Here is a 21922-nt window from a genome sequence, read left to right as displayed (position 1 = left end):
TCCTTGTTTGACACGTGTCACATGCTTATTGGTCCATTTTTCTTTTTATACTTTAATAATTATGCTTTCATTCTCCACCACATGATTAGTCAAAGGTCAAAATGAGGATAAGGGAAGACCATGTGCAGGACAAGTGTCCTGGTGGTGGAAAATTACTGTTTTGCCCTTAGGGTGGCAAAATTACCATTTTACCCATAAGCTCCGAAAAATATCAGGATTATAAATTTTTCACTTCTCAACCTCAAATCATACTCCAATAAGTCATATATGATCAAAATCTTTCAAAAAAAATTTCCATTTTGTCCTCGAGTGGCAAAATTACCATTTTACCCCTAAATAGTGAAATTTTCGGTTTGACTCCAAATTAATCCCCGAACCCCAAATCACCAGTTTAAGTCATTCTAAGACTTTAAAATTTTCAATTTCACCCTAAAATCCCTATTTAATCTAGTTCGAGGCTTAAATCAACTTTGTTGTACCTCTAGGTACAATACCGACTTTTGTAAATTCTTTGAGACTATTCTAGCATGCAAACATGTTATCCATCATATGTATGCCATGACAAGTATTTTATAGAGTCAGGCTTGACATCTTCTCCCCCACTTGGATCAACCATATGATCCTTCTTCGTGACTGATTTCGACATCCGGTTAAATATTAATATTTTACTATTATTTTATTAATAAGATATTATTTTATTTTAAAAAATTTTATCTTGTCTCCTTAGTTCCCAAAATACCTTATTATGCCTCAATTCACATCCGATAAGCTTTATTTGTCACCATATCAAAGTATGAGGTATTTCAATTAAAATGTTTGATAAGGTTATGTGTTCTTTGGGTCGTGTGGCCTCTGTCCGAAATATGTGTAAGCATCTAATATCATTAAGCTTATGAAACTCCAAAAGGTATGGATTTTCAACCTATGAAGGAACAGTAAAAGTCACACAATGCGACATGGTTCTAATGAAGGGAATTGACATAATGGTTTGTATTGTTTAAAATATAAGGCCTCAAAGGGATGGGAACAATGTACAAAAGATAATAACTACCCAAGTGAGATGAGATTTCATTTGTCGATCATGAAAGGATGACAAATCTTATTGATGAATTGGAAGGTTTTTCGAGGTCCTTTTTTGAAGTCAATTAACGCCATTGATTTGACAACTACACAAATGCATTGGTCGTTTTTGCAATTAAGTGTTGCACCATGCTTAATTCAGTATGTGTAGTCAGGGTAATTTTGAAGGCCAATGGTTCGAAAAGTCTTGTGCTTGGGGAGTTATTCAATGTGTTGGAAAGTAGGTGAAGTTGGAGAATTGCAATTAGTTGCGGCTTATGGAAAAGGTTTAAGGAGTTTGAATTCAAGTCAAAGGTGAAAGTTTGTTGAGTTTTAGGTTAACTATAAATCTTATTTTATTAAGATTATTGTTTGTGTATAATGTTGACTAGTTGTACGGTTTTAAACTTCTTGTTCCACATTAAATTCTAAACTTATTCTACTTTGAACTTTTATATAAAAGTGGATCTTTAGTCATTCGAAGAGGTAGTAGTGCTTTGAAAGACATAAAGAGGGAATACCTTATATCTTTGTTTTTTGCTCTAGGTGGCACTAGAGTTGTATGGATGAGTGTTTAGAGGCTATTGAGAGAGGGTGTAGAGGAACTCTTAGGTTAATTTGAAAAACCATAAAAGTCAATTTTATTGTACTTTAATTTCTCAATAGTAGAATAACTGTTTCACTTTGTAAACTTAAGCAATAGGCCAAACTATCAAAATTTTTATGATTTTTTTGTTACTTGATTTCTCTAAATTTTATCTTTATTATTGCTTAGGTGATTTTCATAACACAATGCATGTAAGTTAACCACCAACTACATAATACTTAACCTAGCAAGTGCACTGCATGTAAGCACATGAGCTAGTGCGCACAAAGGTGCCATTCTTATTGGAAAGGAAAGCTTCTCGCAATTATAAACTACATATAATCAAGGAAACAAGATTACATTGACAGTACCTAGATATGTTGATAGTAAATTAACACAACACATCAACTTGGGCTAAATGTGAACAACTATGATCATTAATTGGTTTGCTAAGTATTATCAATCTGCACTACAAGAGTTCAAAAACTCCAAGAGTCCGGTAAATCCATGAACAACAAAGGGCTTTGACATGGCCACTCCACAACGTTAGACATGGGGATGCATTTGTTATGTACATACTCATAGAATGTCGAAGAATATATTAATACTAAGTTATCATATTCTATTTTGTAAGAGAAAACCCTCTTTGAATTCAAAGGAACACTTGCATAGTTGCATTGGCATCCAAATGGGCTTTGACCAAGAGTACTTGCTATTGAACATGTCAACTGTCGCTGATGTAACTGTCCTATATGTGATAGACCCTATAAAGGAGGTAACCAAAATAATATCTTCAAACATCGGTTAGCCATTGCCATTATAAGCAAAGTTAATATCTCTGTATTTCCAACTTGCAAGGCAAAGCACAAAAAAACAAAGATATCTAACTTATAAACAGTTATTATACTTTGTTTATAAATCATTTTTTTAATCAATTTTTTACATGTTATCGATCTTCTCATTAAATTTTATCAATCTATCAATTTTGATTTTCAAACTTAATTTTCATTTAACCATACTAAAGAGAAAACCTTATGAATTGATTTAAAAAATTTTGTTTAAGATTGCTCATAATAATATTTCAAATGAATAAAAATTTTAAATTCAAATCAAAATTATTTTTATATCATAAATCATAATACAGTAGTTAACTTTATATTTTTCAAGTGTAACCATATATGATATTAGATTTGAGTATTTGATTTAATAATAAATATATGTTTTTTATATTTAAAGATCTAATTGAGAGATCATCTTTGGGTAAATTTATATTTGATAAAAAGAATATATATTTAAAAAGAAAAAAGAAAAAAAAAAAACGTATTCTAAATTTTGCCCCACAAAATCGAATATAATAGCATTAGCCAAATTTGTTCTCCCTAAATATGGAAGACAAGGAAAAGAAACAACATCCGCAGCATACAGCATAAAGAAAGCAAATGCATGCATGGTTTTCCTAAGTCCGCACAAGGCGTTGAACCCGCGTATTACGTTGATGCCATTCCATTCTCGTCCAAATTCAGTATTATATAAATCTCTCCCACTCCCTCCGCAGTTGTGGGGTGTTTCTCTATTATTAAATCCTAGAGAACAATTGCATTCTTGGCATCTTGATTTCTTCTTGTTCTCCCTCGTACCACCTCAAACAAATCTAACTCCAACCAAATAATAAACAAAAAAAAAAAAATGGCACGCCAAATCCTTGTTCTTGCATTGGTCTTTATTGCCCTTGTTGGGTTGGTTTCGGCTGGTGAAGCCTCCTCTGGCAGCAAAGGAGGCGCCGAGGCCGCCACACCTATCAATGATGATACCATTGGCAACACTGATGAAGCAAGCGCACCAACTACTGGTGATGAGGCTGCTGCTGTTGTTGAAGGCCCTGTTGGTAGTGAGGATGAAGCAAAAAATGCTGCTGCTGCTCAGCCTCCTAGCAGTGGTGCAACCACCCTTGGGGTCTCTGCTGTCGCTGGAGCTGCTGCAGTTGCTAGCTACTTGGTCTTCTAAATTAGTTTCGCTTAATGCTACAACTTTTCTAGTTTTGGTCTGAGAAAAGTTGTCTTATTATTATTCGTTCGTTTAATTCACATTGTTTGTATCGTAATTTGAGGTTTGCACAAGACTGGTTGAATTTGTTATGAATAAAGGAATGCATTTTAAGCAGAATTTTTGCATATACGTTGCTTGTGTCCATTTGTTCGTTCAAATCTTTTATCTTCCATCATAATATCCATGGCATATCATGTGAAATATATATACACTTCTTTTTGAATTTCCCAAGCTAATACTATAATTAAATGAAGGACCTTATTTAAGGTGTACTGAATGTATGGTCATAAAAATTGGTGAAAAGAACAAAGCATTTGGATGTTGTTAGAATTGCACCAGATAATGACGAGAAACGAAAACAAAGATGCAAGCCACATATGATACAACTTATTAAGGTGAATTGAGGTCCGAGAAAAAATCTTAAATTTGAGTTATGGATTTTCATTTGTATAACCAAAAAGCAAGCAACCAAAGAAAATAAAATCTAATTGCAATAGCAGGTGATGCTCATTGGCCGTTGGCAAAACTATTCTGCAGTTGAGAGAGCATACGCATTCTATGTCAATCATACCAGAATTGACTCCTTCAAGGTTGAGGCAGTCATCAATGGGTTGCTTTGTTGGATACTGCATCATTGAATTTAAGTAATCCTTATCAACATGTACACAAACAGAGAGTTGGAAGGCCAAGATTTTATTTATTGGGGGGAGGGTGACACTTCTTATATCTATCCTTGCGAGTCTTCCAATTTTTTTATGTTCATCTTCCAAATACCTAAAGGCATGTTAAGGGAGCTTGAGAAAACTGAAAGAAGATTCTTGAGGTATGGAAGTGAAGAAAAACACAAGATTCATTACATTGAACAAAACAAAAGGTGCAACTACAAAGAAAATAGAGGGTTCGGAATTCTTAACCTTTAGTTAAAAAATAGAACCCTCCTTAATAAATGACTTTGGAGGTATGAGAGTGAGAGAGATGGCTTGTGGAGGGAGGTCATAGTGGAGAAAATAGATGGAAATCCCACCAATCTTCTATTAGAGACAAACACAAATAGGAGGTATTTGAATGTATGGAAAAATATTCTTAAACCATTATCTATGACTGACGAGTTTTTTTTTTTACAGATTAACTCTAATATGCATCTGGTTGTGGGTGATGGCAACCATATCCATTTCTGGCTTGATAAATGGATTTTGAAGGAACTGTTTTCGAGAATTTTTGCTCTTGCAAGGAATAAAGAAAGATATAGTGGTAAATAGGGGAGATGGAAAGGACAGATTAAGGTTTGGGATGTGGAGTTTAGACGACAACTATTTGGATGGGAAGAGCATCAATGGCAGCAATTAAAGGATTTAATTGAGGAATATCACTTGAGCAAAAAATTTCAAGATACTCTTGTTTGGAAAGGTTTGGCAACAGGGTAGTATACAATCAAATCCTTTTATAAGCAAGGGTTGATTCATGGGAGCTGCAATGAAAATGTGTGGAAGAAAGTGTGGTCAAATCTTGCACCTCATAGGATTGAGATATTTTGTTGGCAAATTTTCTGTTAAGATGAAATTAGTTTGAAGAGGATTAATTACTGAGGAAGCAACTGGTTGTGTGTTGTGTCACAAGGGATTAGAGACTGTGAACCATCTCTTTCTACATTGCGAGTAAGAGTGGGAAGTTTGGATGACACGGAGTGAGGAGTGGAGACATATCTTGGGCAATTCAAAATATAATAGAGTTTTCTAACATGTGGAATACGGTTAACATAAGAGAAGAAGAACAAGAAGTTTGGAGAATGGATTTCAATCACATGGTTAATATGGCTCTTTCTAAATGATGTGGTGTTTAAGGGCAACATTTGGAACACTAATCAGGCTGTTGCAAGTGGCAAGTTGCAAGTTGCAAAATGACTAAACAATTATGGTGTTATTATAGACACATATAGGAACCCCTCACTCGGTGCAGCACTGTTTAAAGACAAGAAAAGCAGAGAAGCGGACAGGTGGATCAAGCAAGAAAAATGAGAGATGAAATGTAATGTCAATGAAGCGGCCAAAAGAAGTTCCGGGGAAGCTGGAACAAGGGAGGTCATGAGGGATGAAAACAGCCAAGTTGGAATCTTAATTTCAAAACCAATTGGGGTGGGTGATGTGAACTTGACAGAAATAAGAGCGATTAGAGAGGCTTTCCTGTTGTTCATTGCTCTAAAATGGTGTCAAACTCACTCTCTCATCATAGAGTTAGAGAGTGATTCAAGCAACGCTGTAAAATGGGTTACTCAACCAAACGAAAGGTCACGGAAATTGTGCCAAAGGATACTCCATATTGAGAGACTAAAAATGGATGTTAATGGTTGGAAGGTCAACTACACTTTTAGGGAAAACAACCAGACAGCAGATAGGCTCGTAAAGGCCGGGATGCACCGGGACGAGGACCTCATCAGAGTTCTGGAATAATCCGAGGAAGCAACTAACAGCGCACAGACCTGTTTTTCAAAGAGGTTTCAACGAGCAGAGGGTCCTTTCTGAGTGCTGGAGTGAATCTGGTATATTTTCGTTTTTCTTCTATTGCTCGGTGTTACCAATGATGAATCAGCTGAATGTTGGACTTGTCTGGTTGAGAGATTTGGACGTCTGTCTTGTGGAGGATGTTACGCTGGGTGATTTTTGCAAATTTGTCAACTGCTGCTCGATGAGGCTTTCCTTTTTCAGATAGGAGAGTCTTCCTGCTTTGTGCTTTTGTGTTCTCTATGTTAGGCAAGCGGACGCCTTGTGAATTGTCAGGACTGTGAATTTTTGTTAATTGGGACAGGGAGGTGAGGTGAATGCCTCATGTAGTTGGGAGGCCTCCTAGAGTTCCTGCTCTTTTGAGTACTCATTTAGGTGATGACTTTTGGAGGTGATTCTGAGCTGTTACTCCCAAGTTCAGAGAGCAACAGACATGAATCTTCTTGTACTCTTTCCAGAGGTGAAAGCTTACTTCCCTCTGTTTCAATATATCATGAAATTTCAAAAAAACAAAAATCATGTACACAAACAAGAGCAAGAGACGTGGATGAAATTCAAAGTACATCCAAAAATTTGCAATGCAACATATCAAATTAGATAGATGAAATCCCAGCCAAGTCCAAGCATTCTAGATTTAGTCATAGTCAGAGCTAGTTTTGGAAGAAATTCGACAATCACATAGAAACAAAAAGACAGGAGGCGCAGAAACTTAAACCATATCAATAAGGTGAGGGCGGAGCAACACTGTAGTCTTTTAAGTACAGAAAGGACCAATCGCAACAACCTTATGTTTCTCCTGCCAGATTCTATCACAAAATCGTATACAATCAAAATCCAATTTCCCACAACCATAATACCAGATGCATTAACTTACAAGAATTGAAATCATTACATAGAACACTGATTAAAAAAATACACAAATAAATGAAAAGAAACATGAAGAGACCATATTTTGAAGTTGCCAAGAGACAACATACTGGAACTTTTACAGCCTTCCTCACCAGCCCATTGCCACTCATCATCAGAAGTAATGGAGGCGCCTAACTGTCTAAAAACACCTTCAAGAATGATTCGTTGCTCCTCAAATACAAATAGTATTAAGAAGAAAAAAAACCAGTAGATCTAATACACATCATACGCTACATCGGTTTTCATAAGAAGCAAAAAGACAGGAAAGCTTGATCTATGCAAGAGGTGATCATTACAATAATACATTAAAAATGGCCTTTTCAAGCTCAACTCCAAAATACATATAACTAAAACATCATCAGCCCTCCATACAGAACCCAAATCAACCCAAAATTCTCAGCCCAGCACATAGAGAATGCAGCAGCGAGACATAACTTTGTCACTCTTAAGCTTTATGCATAACAACAAAAAACTCCAGAATCATTCACAATTGATGGAAATAAAATGCTTAAACAGAAACTGAGTACATATGTTACATTGACCAGTTACAGTTGGAACATCAACCCCATGTTACAATTTGCATCTAGCTCATCTATCCTATTCTTAAGACAAAGTTAACGGTATCAATTACAAGTATATAAAGTATAACAAGAATCAGCCTCAATTTCTGTACAAGACTCCCATAAAGCTTATTAGAAAGCCAAATATGGCCATATAAACAATGAAGGAGGCCATTACAAAATTGTGGACCTAATAAACAGATTCAACTTTACAAGACAAAATGCTTTACAAGAAGACTATAATGTAAGTAGTGGTTGTATCCTGAAACATATCACCAACATCCACTTCATGAATTCAGTTGGATTTACTTTCTTTGCAGAGGTTACAGTTTCTTAGCAGTGCTCAAAAAAAAGATTTTTTTGCACACTTGAAAGGCCAAAGCAAATATCAGAGGAAGCCAATGAAGCCAGCCATTCTAACACATCTTCCTCAACAAAGAGTTGCCCACTCCACTCCCTGGATGTGATGATAAAAAGAAACCCCCATGTCAATAGACATTAAAGAGGAAAAGAAGATAAAGCCAAAGACACCACCCCAAAGTCTACCCACATAATCACTAACAGTATGTTAGAAAGAACACCACATCGCATCGTATTTTAATAGCAAACAAAGCCCAATGCTACTAGGAGCCCTATAAGCATGACACCCGTCTCTAGGAGACAATCAGTTCGGCTAGATGATGAGTACATTGGCATATTCAAGTTCACACTGAATATGAGCAAGTAAACCTCCTTAAAAATTGGGCACTACGACTGGAAATTATCGTATTCTGAGTAAAACACTGTTTTGAAACTGGCTCTATTTCTGAGGATTGTTCAAGGTTTCAATGTGTCATACGGTTCAAAACTTCAGCACAGTATGTCACTAGAGAAAGATTAGGAAACTAACAAATGAAAAGAAAGGAAAAAGGATCAGAGGAGAAAGAAACAAAAAAAAGTAGACTCTAGGCAACCCTGCATTCTTTCAGTACTTTAACACTATGCCTTTTCAGCTGAACAGTCACAAATACCCACGAGACTGGATTGCAACATTTATTACAGACAAACTAACTCTCCAATAGAGTCTAGGAAGGAGAACCTAGAAGCCTGGAAGCCAAGCCATAAAGAAAGGATAATAACACCTGCTTCACTTTACTGGCACAATACGGTTATATATAAACGAAAGGCACATTTAAATCGTAGAATGAACATTATTTGGCTCTAGGATTGCATACAAGCATACATGAAATTCCAAAACTCTTAACAAAACAAAAAATACTTAATGAGGGAAACGTCAACTGAATGACTCGGTATGGGAAAAAAGTACTACATACTAGTAAATCTACAACTATCTCACATATAGAACAACATACAAAAAGTTAAGTTGCAAACATTTGACAGAGGTAAAGGACAAACATATAATGGTTTCGATAATGTACAACGCATATACTACACACATTATTCAAAAAAAAAAATTGATCCTTAGTTGAAAAGCAAGTGGAATGCATATAGAAAAAGAATGCGTTAAAAAACAAGTGAGGAAGAAAGAAACCAGAGAACATCATGATCCAAAATTGAAGCAGCAAGATAAAAGTTAAAAAACAAAAAAAAAAAAAAAAAGAAGAAGAAGAAGAGAGAGAGATGAACTTCATTTTCCCACCATCATCTAGCAATGTCTAATGGTTTAACCCATGCAAACTCCCTGACCTATGAACCCTCCCCACTTTCAACCCCAAGAAAGAAATGTACAAAAAGATCACATGCTAGAAAGATTTCTTATCAACCAAGATCACAATCATATGACAACAAGATTTCTAACGCAAAATATCCCAACAATCATTTAAACAAGAAGATTTTCAAAAGTACCATGATCAAGAGCCAAGAAAGCATTGCCTCAAATATAGGGTTTGGCAGATAATTATAAACCCAATACGGAGAGTCAGCTGTGGGATTTTAGGATTCCAACCCCACAAAAAGTATCCACATTGAATATGATACTATGTTTTCCAACACAGGAATAGTAAGTGTTGCATCTAATATTTGTTCTTTGGCATGCAGTAAGAAAGGAAAGGGGAGTCTATTCTTCCCTTCCACCCACAGAAGTAGCACTTACTTCATCCCTTAAGAAGCCACACTCTGCATATGGACCAGCGATCATCACAGCGGATGCTAAAATATATTTAGCAACCAAGGGGAGAGAAACTGAGAGTGAAAACTTAATTAAAGGTCTCATAAGAAATGGTAAAGAAGGATGCACAGCATATTTTGTCATTCTGATGGCAGGCGTCTCTTCTTCCCATAGTCCACATCCCTTGATCGAGACCTGTGCTCTTCTTCTGGCATTGCATGGGACCTTCTCCGAGATCTTGAAGAAGATTGTCCCCTATCCCAGTCATCATCATAATCCAAGTCACGTTCTCGATGTCGATGCTCTCTGTAGCTGTCTTTTTCTTCCCTATAGCGGTGTTCCCTATGCTCCCTCTCAGACCTGTCCCAGTCCCGTTCCTTCTCATCACGATGCCTCCTATCAGAGTTGCCTGACCACTCACGCTCAGAAACCCGCTCTTTTTCCCGAGAGGCACCACTCGACCTTCCTTTTTCATGATTTGCATCTCCATACCCATACTCTGAAGCACCATCTTCACCGCCATAACTAGACTCTCTAGTCCTGCGACCATGCTCATCTCCTCCCCACCCACCCATGCTTGCGTCAGTCCACATTCCCGCATGAGGTCCATCCATTCCAGATGCACCCATCATTCCCATCCCATTAGGTGCCATTCCACGGCCAAAGAAAGCAGGATTGACATGCGGAGCTACACCAGCAAGTCCCATTGTATTAACAGCTGGAAATGAAGGAAGCATGCCAGGAAAACCAGGTCCTGGAAAACCTCCATAACCACCTCCTCGAACCATATATGTTGGGTCAAACCCAGCTCCCATCATGCCCTGTGGATGCATCATGCCACCAGCAGGACCACCAAATGCAGGACCCGGTCCTTGTCCATAGGCCCCTGCACCATTAGCACCATTTCCAACTCCAGCCGAGATCCCAACCATGTTCTTTACACCTACACCTCCCCTTCCTCTCATTAGTCCTCCACCCCCAGCTCGGTTGACTCCTCCTTGACCACCCCGTCCCCAGCCACCCCTTCCGTAGTTCCTCCCTGCATCTCCACTTTGGTAATTCAGATTACCCCCTCTCCCCAAACCTTCATTTGGCCTCCTGCCTTGAGGCTGTGCTTGAGACTGGCCCTGGTTTTTGTTCATATAGGAAGCTCCCATCTGCTTCAATGTCTGTGGTGAAGCAAAAGCCACAACACAAGCTCTCCCATTGAACATATAACCATTCATTCCCTCTTTGCATACAGCTGCAGAAGATGGATCATAGAACTCAACTTGACAATACCCTTTGGATTTACCACTAGCTTTCTCATCAAAGAACTTAATCTCCTTCAACCTTCCATATTGAGATAAAACACTCTCAAGCTCTGCATCAGTTGTCCACCAATGGAGTTCTCCAACAAACAGCATGGTTGGACCATTCTCTATAGCTGGCTGAACCTGATTTTCGTTCATCACAGGATGATTAACATTCGTACCCATTTGATTAGGTGGCACATGTGGAGGACCTTGAGGACCACCAGTACCTGAATTTAGAGATTGAGCAGGGTCATTGGCAATCTTTTGAGGCACACCAGAAGGATCAATCCCAACCTTGTTGGATGCTGAAGTCAATCCTTGAAAACCCAAATTTTTCACTTGCTTATCATGGGTCCCCTCTGTAACACTGCCCTTCTGTGAAATAGAAGACCCAGATGGATAACTCCCAGATACCATTTCTGGTCTGTTAACAGCTGGCTGCTCCTCCTTCTCAGGATAACGGGCACTGACATTGGGGTGCTTCCCTTGAACTGAAACTCCTGGAATGTTTAGCCCTTGTGAACCCCCAGCTTCAACTCTCGGTTCAGGAGCCTCATTTCTCTGAGCTTTAAGTCCAGTACTGCCCAGGCCACCTGGTTGTAGTGGTGCCTCAGATCGTTGCAACTGAAGAAAGCCTTCTCCAACATTAACATCGTTGTAGAGATCATCATATTCATCATCTTCCCCCATCATCTCTTCATCAGCAAGAGCAGGTATGGCTCCACTTCCCTGATACTGCATCTTTTGTCCCCCTCCATACTCCTCATCTCCGAAATCTATTTGTTCTTCAGCCATTGCATCCATACAACCTGACTAATACATACCAAAAGAGAAAAGGTTATTCCTATCTCCACTCATATGAAAATAAAGGCACCACAAAGAAGAAAGTAAATAAAGGCGCCACAAAGAAAAAAGTAACTGTAAATCTAGATCAATTATGTCCAGAATGCAAGCATTCCAGTACAGATGTAATGAAGCATTCAAACTCCAGTAAGGATCATTTTTGGTGCATATGTACACTAACCAAAGCTCTTAAGCATATTGAAAACAAGAAAATCAAAAATAATTGAACTCGTAGCAAGAGATAAACAGCACCGAGATGAAAAAAGAGAGAGATCTAGCAGCTAGACATCAAAACAGAGGATTAAAATTCCCACAATAAACATGATAGAAAAGGCATCAATATGTAAAATTTACCAACATATTTTATCAAAATAATAGATACATGCCCTACCTACTTCATCAACTCATAGAAACCAAAACAGAAGCACGAGGTACATCTCAAACACCCAACTTGATGAATCCAGAGAAAAAAAACAAACACCCAGGTCGTAGAATGTCATAAAACAGATAAATTTCAATTACCCAGTTCTTCAAGTCAAAGGAACCAACAATGATAGAAAACCAAAAAGGAAAAATCAGTAAAGGAAAACGGAAAATTTAAGAAGACCCACCAGCAATTAACTTTGGAACATTGCAGAAAAAATAGAAACATGGAAATCCAGAGCTTAGAAATACTAGTAGAAAAACGCAAGATTATAATACCCAAGGAAATCAGGACATAAGAGCTATATAATCATTTATAATTATATTATGGTTAAATGTTTGATCTTACTCCTCCTCCTCTTCTCCTTTTGTCTTTGTTCTTCAGCTTACCTAGGTCAGGTAAAGCTGGGTTCACCTTTGCCCCTCGACTTTCGGTTTTCTTTTTTTGATTAAATTTTCATTTTGATCCGTATTCCTATTACTGTTAACTATTAAGGACACGTTTGACTTGCGAACGATATAGAATATGAATGATAACTGGGAATATTCATATGATTTTTATTATAATTTCTTTTTTTTCTATTTTCATTTTTCCTCTTATAATTTCTTTATTAACAAAATATAAAAAATAATATTTTATATGAAGGGGTTTGTAATTTCACATAATAAACATGACTATTTTTACTTATAACTATTTGAGCTTGGAATAGTTAGCACCAAGAAGGTGAATATCAATTATTCTATGCTTTTAAAGAATGATCATTCCTAATAATAGATCTTTTTTATTTAAAAGAAACAAACCAAGTAATAAGATAGGACCTAGGAATAATGGCGTATCTCTCAATCAAACATGTCTTTAGGTTTATATTTGATGTACTGACATTCACTGACATTGCATATATTGTCAAGTCATTAAATACAATAATTTTTTTTTTTTGTAAATATACATGCAATATTAAAATAATTTTAAGTTAAACTAGTATTTTAAGGTAATTAATTTGACAAATTTCTTACCTCTTTCTTTTATTAGTCAAGCCTGGCTCTAAGTTGAATAATTTATGGTTAGTGGGGTTAATTTCGACAATAAAAGAATGATTGTTATCTTAATACTTAAACTTGTAGACTGTAGTTTGTAGTGATGGTTTTACGTTACAAAATGTTCTTTATTTGAATTGATCTGTTTGTTTTTGTTCGAATTTTCGTGTTTTTTTTTCTAATAAAAAAAATGTGACAGGATCATTGTTTATTTAATTTATTTTTAATAGAAAAGGAATTACTTACACATTTAATATTTAATTCTAATAAAATTGTTGATTTTGTACTTGAAAAAAAAATAAATTTTCAGTTAAGTATTCTAATTTTTATTGCCAAATTGCATGTCTCGTTAATTTCATTAATCCAATGAAATGGTTAGAAAAAAATCAGGCAACACATATTTTTATTGATTATTCTTTATCACGTCATCTATTTGACTGATGAAGTTAACCATATAAGTGTCAATAACGGAAGTAAAATTTAAAAACTTAATTGTTAACTTTTAGACTTTAAATGTAAAATCGAATATATATAATTATAATTGGAAAATCAAATATGTAATTAATTAAAAAAGAAGAGTTTATTATGATTATTATTATTATTTTGACGAGAAAGTAAGTGTACTAATTAATCATAAATTTTCTTGAAGCCTCGGAGCAATATATGGTATCCTTAGGCTATAAAAACAAGTGATGAGAATTGATGGCTTTTGAGTGCAGGAACTTATGAATACGTGGTAACAACATTTTTTTTTGTCTTGTTACCCTTGATTTGAAGATTTAGCACCTTTAATTTCAATTGAATGCAGCCACCACCTCTCTCTCAAAACAAGGTTCATGTTTAGCATGCCCAAATGTCAGTAACTTGAAAAATCAATTAAGGAAAGAATATATCCCATACAAAAAGAACATCATAATTGTTGCATAATGTGCTGAAACCATATGTGAAATTTTGCCATCTTGATCAATATTACACAAAAGATTAATACCAATTACAGAATATCACAAAAACAAATTTCTAACTCAATTAGAACTCCAATCTTGCTTTCTAACAGAGAATGTACTGGTGGAACAAAGACTCAGAATCACCACCGGGTTTACCGTTGCCACCAAAACACAACCAACCACCCTACTCTGGCCCACCCCAAAATGAGAAAAAAAAAATTTATGTAAAACCCTAAGTAAGCTGAACACTAAAAATGCAATTCAGCTCAGCAGATTTTTTTCCAACTATTTGATATTCCATCTGTTCCATTAAGTGTTGGCAGAGCCTGCTGGCAACAAATTTGACTGCATTCTCCGGGCTGCTGTGAGGACGACCCTTGCCTCCTAATTAAAGAATGAATGTAAGAACTTTCCTTTTTTAACCATTGAAATTGAGACTGGCTACCATGTTTTACACCACCTCTTACAACCAATACACATGAGCACCTAGCACAGATGGAACAAGAGATAAGAACTGATGTTCATGATGGAAGTGGAAATACCAAGTCACCCACTTGAGCATCATCGATGATTACTTTTTCAATAATCGGCTGAAAAGTGGATATTTGCCTCAGTACATCCCCTTAAATACAGGATTTGTGCGGCAAATGCTCGCTCCGTATTCCTCATATTCTGCTTTTGTATGACATGCCTGCACAGGAAGGAGGTCACGAGACTTTCAGCCCAAATCCAAATTTTAGTGCATAAGATTAAGATTGATGCACAAAGCAATACTAATGGCGAGCATGTCAGACAACTAACATATCAACCAATGCAAGAACAGTGGCCGACTATAAATGCCATATTCAAGGCCATTCAGCAGCCTGTATAGAAACAAGGTGAAAGATGAGTTTAGAAGTGGAGATTCATACTGCAAAAAATTCAGGTGTTGAGGCAAGTACAGAACCTCCAAACCAAACTGCAAATCTTTGGATAGGATGACTGACAACATTAACTTCCACAGGTTGTGCCTGAAAGGTGAAGACACAAAAAGAGATTAGCACTTAGCTTTTGTAAAATGTTAAATGGGATAAACACACAAGTTTAGCACTAAAATTCTTACTTTTACTTCCCCACCAAGCCGAGCATCAGATGCAAGAACTCGGGCATCCACAATCTTTTTCAGATCCCGCTGCAACCTTCTGTGGAAGTCTTTGAACATGGTTGATCCACCAGATAAAACTATATTCTGAAAAGAGTTAAAATTGTGAATAAAGAGTGTACAAAGTTCTTAGATAAATATATGGCAAATCATGCGAAGATTTCCTTTTTCTCTACTCAATTCATTCATCAGTCTATGTATTCACTTTTTGGTCATTATCAAGAATGTAACGTAAAATACGCACAGCCAGGCATCAACATCTTGGAACTAGACTAAGATCTTTTTGCAGTAAAAGAATAGGAATCAAAAGCTATGACTTTAAAAATATAAATTGGCATCAGACAGGTCTGAGAAAACAGATTCTAATCAGGTCATTAATACAAAAGAAGGGACATTAATGCAAGAGTTTAAGGTACCACAACCAAATCTCAAAGAACTTTATCCTTGAAAAATTAAATTATAAACTGACAGTTGATCTCAGAAACCATTAGGAAGCAAAGTGCACGAGTAGCAGTTGAATCCTTAATCAGTACATCTCAACCTCCAAATATAACACTCTCTTATTGTTTCATTTAGATTTATCTTGGCTAAGAACCAAAATTTGCAATTTGCTTTTCTTTAAGCCAATGCATACTTTCACCTTATACAAAGCTCTTCTTGTGTCAATTGGTGCTGACTGAATGCACTTATCTATTACAGCTGGTAAAGGAGTGGTAAAATCACTGCTATAGATCTCAGGACTAAAGAAAACCTGCCAAACCAACCGTTACAAAACATCAGTTACAAAACATCAGCAACAAGCAATATTTGAGAAATAACTCATAAGCAGCAAAGTTAACCACTGTTTTATTTCTTGATAAACAAAGTGTATCATCAACTAACTAATTGCATCACCAAAGTAGATAAATGCCAAAGCATGCCAATTAAGACATGTAAACAGCACTCATAAATCAAGAAAACTTACATACCCCCAGCTCCATATGCTACAATTATGTTTCTGTTGACGGAAATTGACTTTAATTATTCAAGAAAGTATAATTTGTTGCAGCTGGTCCACACCAACATTTTGTTGGCAAGGGCATGGGTAGGGCACTCTCAATATTCTTTCATATTAAGGGAAGATTTTGCGATAAGTGGGTCGAAGAAGGGGCAGGAAGAATGTGCTATTTGAGAAATAAAGAGTTGACATGAATTGCAGCTGCAAGGCAACAAAGCCTCTAGAGCAAACATTGCTTGATTATTGACAATAAGGAAAAGGATGATCAAACATCTTAGTAATTAGATCCTGATGAACAGGAAAACCGTTGCTTGCATGTTATCAGATTGATAAGTACATTAATATAAAGGAAAGATCTTCATAAGGCAGCCAAGAGACCAACCATTTGAAATAGTTAGTTAATCAGTGTCCTTAAAGTGCTGCCCGTAGAACATGTTACTCTAGCATTAAGCATCCTAGACTAACCCCAACCCCCAAAAAAATAATTATTAAATATAAAGAAATGCCAAAAGTTTCAGTAAGCTTAAACTTAAACAATGAGTTTGCAAGGAAAAAAGAGGACAAACCTCTGGGCCTAAAAATCGTTCATAACCAATATCACAGGAGTATGGTGCCCCTGTCTTCGGTCTAATACCTCTCCATTGTTTGATGTACTTTGCAGGTTCTTTGTCATGCTTGTTGAACTCCTAAGATAATTACAAAAATGAGTTCTTATCAAATTACCATTGGAATGACAGAACATGTGAACTTCAATACAATATCTCATGCTAAGTAAGAATCATGAGATGAATAGTCATGCCAAAAATTTCCAAAATCATAATACAAGGAAAGCAAAAATAACCTTGACAATATCAGAACAAGTATAGCAGTACATCTCCTTCACTTTCCGAGCTGCTTCAAATGAGTCCTCTGGTGGAATTTTCTCTCCTCTTTCCTGCAAATAACAGTGTCAAAAGGCAAGAATTGATGATTCCTAAATAATGATTTTACAATCTCCATATCCACAAATCTAGATAACAACTATTTAAAGAGGAAACATTTAATTCCAATGTTTATGGGCATTTACAAGCAAAGCCAAGACAATAATAGAATACAAAAGCTCCAGATGTTCAAAAGAAAAGCAGAAAGATGCTTTAATTTAGCTTGCCTCCAGAAAATAGCTCTTTCTATCAAATTAATGCCAGCATTTTTTCAAATGGCAACAAATTCAAAACAATAAACTGCACCAACATAAAATAGCATTGAGTTTCCTCTACCAAGATACTGCCAGCCCAAATAACAATAGGAAGGATGCATGATACTGTCACAAACTGAGGCTGGGTGTTTGAAAGCACAGTGTATAAAAAGAAAGTCCATAAGTATAGAAATCCAACCATAGATAAGGGTGAGGCTACAGAGTATGGAGAAGTTTCACATGAAGACATAATAAGAACTGTAAGTAATAGAAAATTAAATAAACAGCAATACAATGCTACCAAAGTGCTACACAAACAGTTTCTAAAAAAAAGAAGCACAAACTAATCTATTGTTAATGGGTAGAGAGTCAAGAAAAAAAATACCCGCATTAGCTGCTGTATGAAGAGAGTTACATCTTTTCCAGCAATTGGTATTGATTTAATGCTGCTTCCAATAACATAACCGTCTGCAACAGGTACAACATGTGTAGCCCCATCTCCAACATCCACTACCACCCCTGTCATCTCACACTATGGAAAACTGTAGGTCAATCTAAATGGAAGTGATTGATATACACTGATGATTAACAAGACAAAACAATGCACAAAATGGAGGGTACAAAGAAAAACACAAGATAGACAGGTTCTCCAAACTCTACAACATTGAAGTATCCAAGAGACCCCATTAGTATACATGTAAATACTGCCACAGCTGATGCCCATGTCATTAGCAACAGCTATACACCTTCATCACAACCCTCTCAAATAATTAAAGACAAAAAGAATAAAAAATTTTAAAACATCAAAACAGTATATGGCAGGCACCATGTGCATTAACATTTAAATGAATACAAAAGCAGAAACAATTGAGAAAGTGGCAGAGACTTTTAAACTCAAAACGGCCTCCTCCAAGCTAACGTATTTTAAATGTAAATACTAACTAGATTGGCCTAAACCTGTCATCTTTCGCTACATAACCATTGATCATAAAATTACTCCAGGAGTGTCTATTCATAACAAATTCTTAGATTCTACGACACCATAGGTCACTATTCTATATCCCTAAAGCGAAGTTAAAACACTGGATTAAGAAAAAATCGTAGTTCAGCCATTTTTTCCAGGACAGTAATAACAAAATAATAAATCACAGAACGGCTTTATATCAATTGTTAATTGGCTGTTGAATGATAACCATGCTAGAACCATCATTCCCACTCACAATTCAACGTTAAAAGGTTTAGTTTACAAGTATAAATAAGAACAATCAGGGAGAATCAAGGACATAAAACTGATTCACGTAACATAATACTAGTAAATAACTAACCAATACATATAAAACCAGAAAACAATAGAATACTTCAGAAAATCAGTCACCAACCTTAGATGTAGTGTACCCAGCTGCTAAAGCAAGCACAGAATTCACAGCAATGTAAAGCCCCGGAACATTAAACGTCTCAAACATAATTTCACCAGTATACTCTCGACTCTCGGGAGCAGTAAGCGGACTCTCAGTCAACAAAAAGTAATGATCCTCAGGATCACACCGTAAATAATTGAAAATACATTGCTGCCAATAACGTTCCATAGCATCCCAATTATCAACTTGACCATGCCTAATAGGATAGGTAAGATTATAAGTATTACTAGCTCGCGATCTCGCGAGTGCTTCATCTCCAATGAAGAAATCAAGATCTGCCATTACCCCAGCTGAATACTGAGCTAACCAATTTGCTTTTGAAGAACTTCTTGATTGATTTAGAAACGACTCGTTTACTGCTACTACTGTTGGTTGAATAAAACACGGCTCTACATTACCCGCAAATCCCATCTTAGTATACCTGCAACGAAGAAAAAGGACCAATCTGATAAACAAGAAAGAAATTGGTCTGAAATGAAGTAAGTGGGGAATTTCATCAAACAGATTGTGAGCAACAACTATTTCAGTTACGATAATGGAAGACAAACCGTACCCGGTGCCGTTGTCGATGACGACAGCAGGGCGAGAAGTGGGATCCATCGGGAAGAAAAACAAAGGCTAGGGAGTTGTTTTTGTTGTTGTGATGGTGGCGGTGGGGGTGGATCTGCGAGCGAGATCCAAGAGAGATTTGTGGGGAAGGGATCATGGTCATGAAGCGCGCTTGAAGAAGCGCAAATAAGGAGAAGCGAACTCCCCCGACGGTATTGACTCGACCCCAACAAGAAACTTGGATCCCAACCGAAAGCAGCGACGTTTCAACGGTAGTAGCTTCTTGAAATAATAGCTGTCGTTGGCGATATCCAAACTCAGCAATCCAATAATGAAACCCATTTCAAAACTCCAACCGACGAAAAATTCTCATCAATTTCATCATCATTTTATCATCAAAATCGTATTCCCTCTCTCTCTCGATACTTTTCTTTGCAATCAAACTATAGAGAGAAAGGCAACACGACAACCTTCCTTTCCCTTTTTTTTTTTTTTACTCCGTTTTTTTTCTGCCTTTCTTCTTTTAAAGCTTGGAGGTACGGCTTCGTCAAATTTGACTAACAGCGGTAACAATTGTTTTTACATATATAATAATATGACGGTGACTCTGGACCGTTTGATTTCTGATTGGAGAAATTTGGGATTTTGGGACCCACGTATTGTTTGGGATGAAAAGTAGGGGAATAATTGGGTGTCACGGTTGTACTGGGAGAAAGACAAAATTTGAAAAAGGAAGGAGAAATTGGATGGTCCTGAGAGGAAGGAATAACGTGGTTTCGGAAACTGAGTTTTTCGAGATATGCGGTGGTGATGTCCCCTGATGTGTGGACTCTTGGGTTTCTATCATGGGACTTAGTGACTTATGGACCATGAGGTTTTTTCGATTTGAACAATGTCAGTCTTCGCTGCTTCAGTGCATCGCTTTGTTTAGCTTTGAACCAATACATGACTCACACGTGCTCTTTTAATGATCCAAAACATTACCTAAATTCAATTGTTAAATAAAGCTTAATACCATGGACGATGCAACTCTAAATTAGAGTACATTAAAATGGTATCCTCGCATTACTTCATTTGATCCTTTTAAAAAGTATTTATCGTAAAATATATTTCGATGTATAATGAGTTCATGTCTAGATTTTTTAAACAAATTTTAAATTTGGGAGATTACTAATTTTCTAATAATGTTAGAAGCATCGTATATTCCTATTTGTATAGAAAAAACAAAATGGTCTTACTATGTTTAACCTTAGTCATTAATCAATATTTTCTTGTCCAAATGAGAGAAGCTTCTTATGAAATAAATGAAAAAAGAGATCTTTCTTTTCAAGTATAAAAGCTTGCTTCCTGTTATTACTATAACAAGAAAAATACATCGTAACCAATGTGATCTTGTTACGGTAATCGTAATAATAATAAGAATAAAATACGATTCTACGTCAAGCCTTATTATGTAATGGATTTATTTCACATTTGTCTTTAATTTATTACTTGGTTTTATCTATTTAATGTAATGTTTGTTTATAATTTTAAGTTCGAATTATACTTGTAATTTCATACAAACAATGTACATTTTGTAGCAGTGTACAAAGGTTGGACTCCATGTGATGTAAGTATGTAACCGCCGCATTAAGGTGCTTTAATTTCAACATTATTTTTTACACTTTGAAGACGATTCATGATTGTACGAGTTTCCTTTGTCCCTTTTGTTTTAAAGTTATTAAAACCAAAAAAAAAAAAAAAAGGCAAACTACCTCCTCCTATGATCCTATCCTATCCTCTTGCCGTCTACATTCTTGCGATCTTTTCTGATAAAACATTACCATTTTTTTTTTAATTTTTTTGTAGAACACGAAGAATCCAAAGTTAATAATGCAACTCTCCTTGCCCCCTTTAAAATAATAAGGAAGAGGGCAGGCAGCATCTCAGTCTCAATCTGCACCTCGCTCAGCTGCACGTTAACTCGACTAAGGCACGTGCCACGTGTTTTGGCCACCTGGGCTCATGTGGCTGCAAAACCAGTCGGTGGTTGGTTGCCATTTTTCTTTCTTTGTTTTCTTATTTAAACATAGGACATTTCCCATCATGGTTCAGACTTTCAGATTCACCTTCCAACGGGACCCATCATATCTTGTTTTATCACAATTAACCTAAAAAAATTATATTCTGATTTTCTTTTCTGGTTTTTGTCCCATTTTGTTTTCGACCACCTTAAATTCAATGGTTGCACTCTGATGAATATTATGGTGAGAACGGTTGCCTGCAACAGATTAAATGATCCCATTTCAAGTAACGAGACCTACTCTGTTTTCTTTTATGTGTGTGTTTTTTTCTTCCC

At 36.3% G+C, this 21922-nt stretch overlaps 3 protein-coding genes across 10 annotated transcripts; 1 reads left to right on the top strand and 2 right to left on the bottom strand.

Annotated features, from left to right (window-relative positions):
- The first annotated feature begins 3331 nt into the window (after window positions 1–3331).
- On the top strand, window positions 3332–3649 carry LOC18609633 (anther-specific protein BCP1). The gene has a single exon (XM_018115098.2). It carries the CDS (start codon window positions 3332–3334, stop codon window positions 3647–3649), a length of 318 nt encoding a protein of 105 aa, XP_017970587.1.
- A 3939-nt stretch (window positions 3650–7588) lies between these two features.
- LOC18609632 (uncharacterized) lies at window positions 7589–12834 on the bottom strand. 4 transcript variants are annotated; one of them, XR_016024648.1, is made up of 3 exons: window positions 12676–12834; window positions 9751–11873; window positions 7589–8115 (listed from the first exon to the last, which is right to left on the bottom strand). XR_016024648.1 is itself a non-coding variant. In XM_018116057.2 (2 exons), the coding sequence occupies exon 2, from the start codon at window positions 11862–11864 to the stop codon at window positions 9906–9908; it is 1959 nt and encodes a 652-aa protein (XP_017971546.1). In that variant the 5' UTR covers window positions 11865–11869; window positions 12676–12824; the 3' UTR covers window positions 9527–9905. The 4 variants fall into 4 exon arrangements, 3 of the variants coding, with proteins under 3 accessions (XP_017971546.1, XP_017971547.1, XP_017971548.1); XM_018116057.2 differs by lacking the exon at window positions 7589–8115 and having other exon boundaries at window positions 9527–11869; window positions 12676–12824; XM_018116058.2 differs by lacking the exons at window positions 7589–8115; window positions 12676–12834 and adding an exon at window positions 12515–12667 and having other exon boundaries at window positions 9527–11873.
- A 1443-nt stretch (window positions 12835–14277) lies between these two features.
- On the bottom strand, window positions 14278–20097 carry DIS1 (Actin-like ATPase superfamily protein). 5 transcript variants are annotated; one of them, XR_016024711.1, is made up of 11 exons: window positions 19589–20097; window positions 18997–19456; window positions 18003–18149; window positions 17285–17377; window positions 17010–17129; window positions 16087–16197; window positions 15408–15533; window positions 15252–15315; window positions 15107–15168; window positions 14881–14996; window positions 14278–14791 (listed from the first exon to the last, which is right to left on the bottom strand). XR_016024711.1 is itself a non-coding variant. In XM_007044837.3 (10 exons), the coding sequence occupies exons 1-9, from the start codon at window positions 19633–19635 to the stop codon at window positions 14916–14918; spliced, it is 1284 nt and encodes a 427-aa protein (XP_007044899.1). In that variant the 5' UTR covers window positions 19636–20095; the 3' UTR covers window positions 14278–14791; window positions 14881–14915. The 5 variants fall into 5 exon arrangements, 2 of the variants coding, with proteins under 2 accessions (XP_007044899.1, XP_007044900.1); XR_001926792.2 differs by having other exon boundaries at window positions 14278–14996; XR_001926791.2 differs by lacking the exon at window positions 15107–15168 and having other exon boundaries at window positions 14278–14689; window positions 14848–14996; window positions 15217–15315; window positions 19589–20095.
- Between the last annotated feature and the right edge of the window lie 1825 nt (window positions 20098–21922).

Source organism: Theobroma cacao, chromosome 2 (assembly GCF_053813885.1).
Source record: "Theobroma cacao isolate CCN51 chromosome 2, ASM5381388v1, whole genome shotgun sequence".
Lineage (NCBI taxonomy): Eukaryota > Viridiplantae > Streptophyta > Magnoliopsida > Malvales > Malvaceae > Theobroma > Theobroma cacao.
Note: the sequence above shows the minus strand (reverse complement) of the source record. Positions and strands in the feature narration are given on the sequence as shown.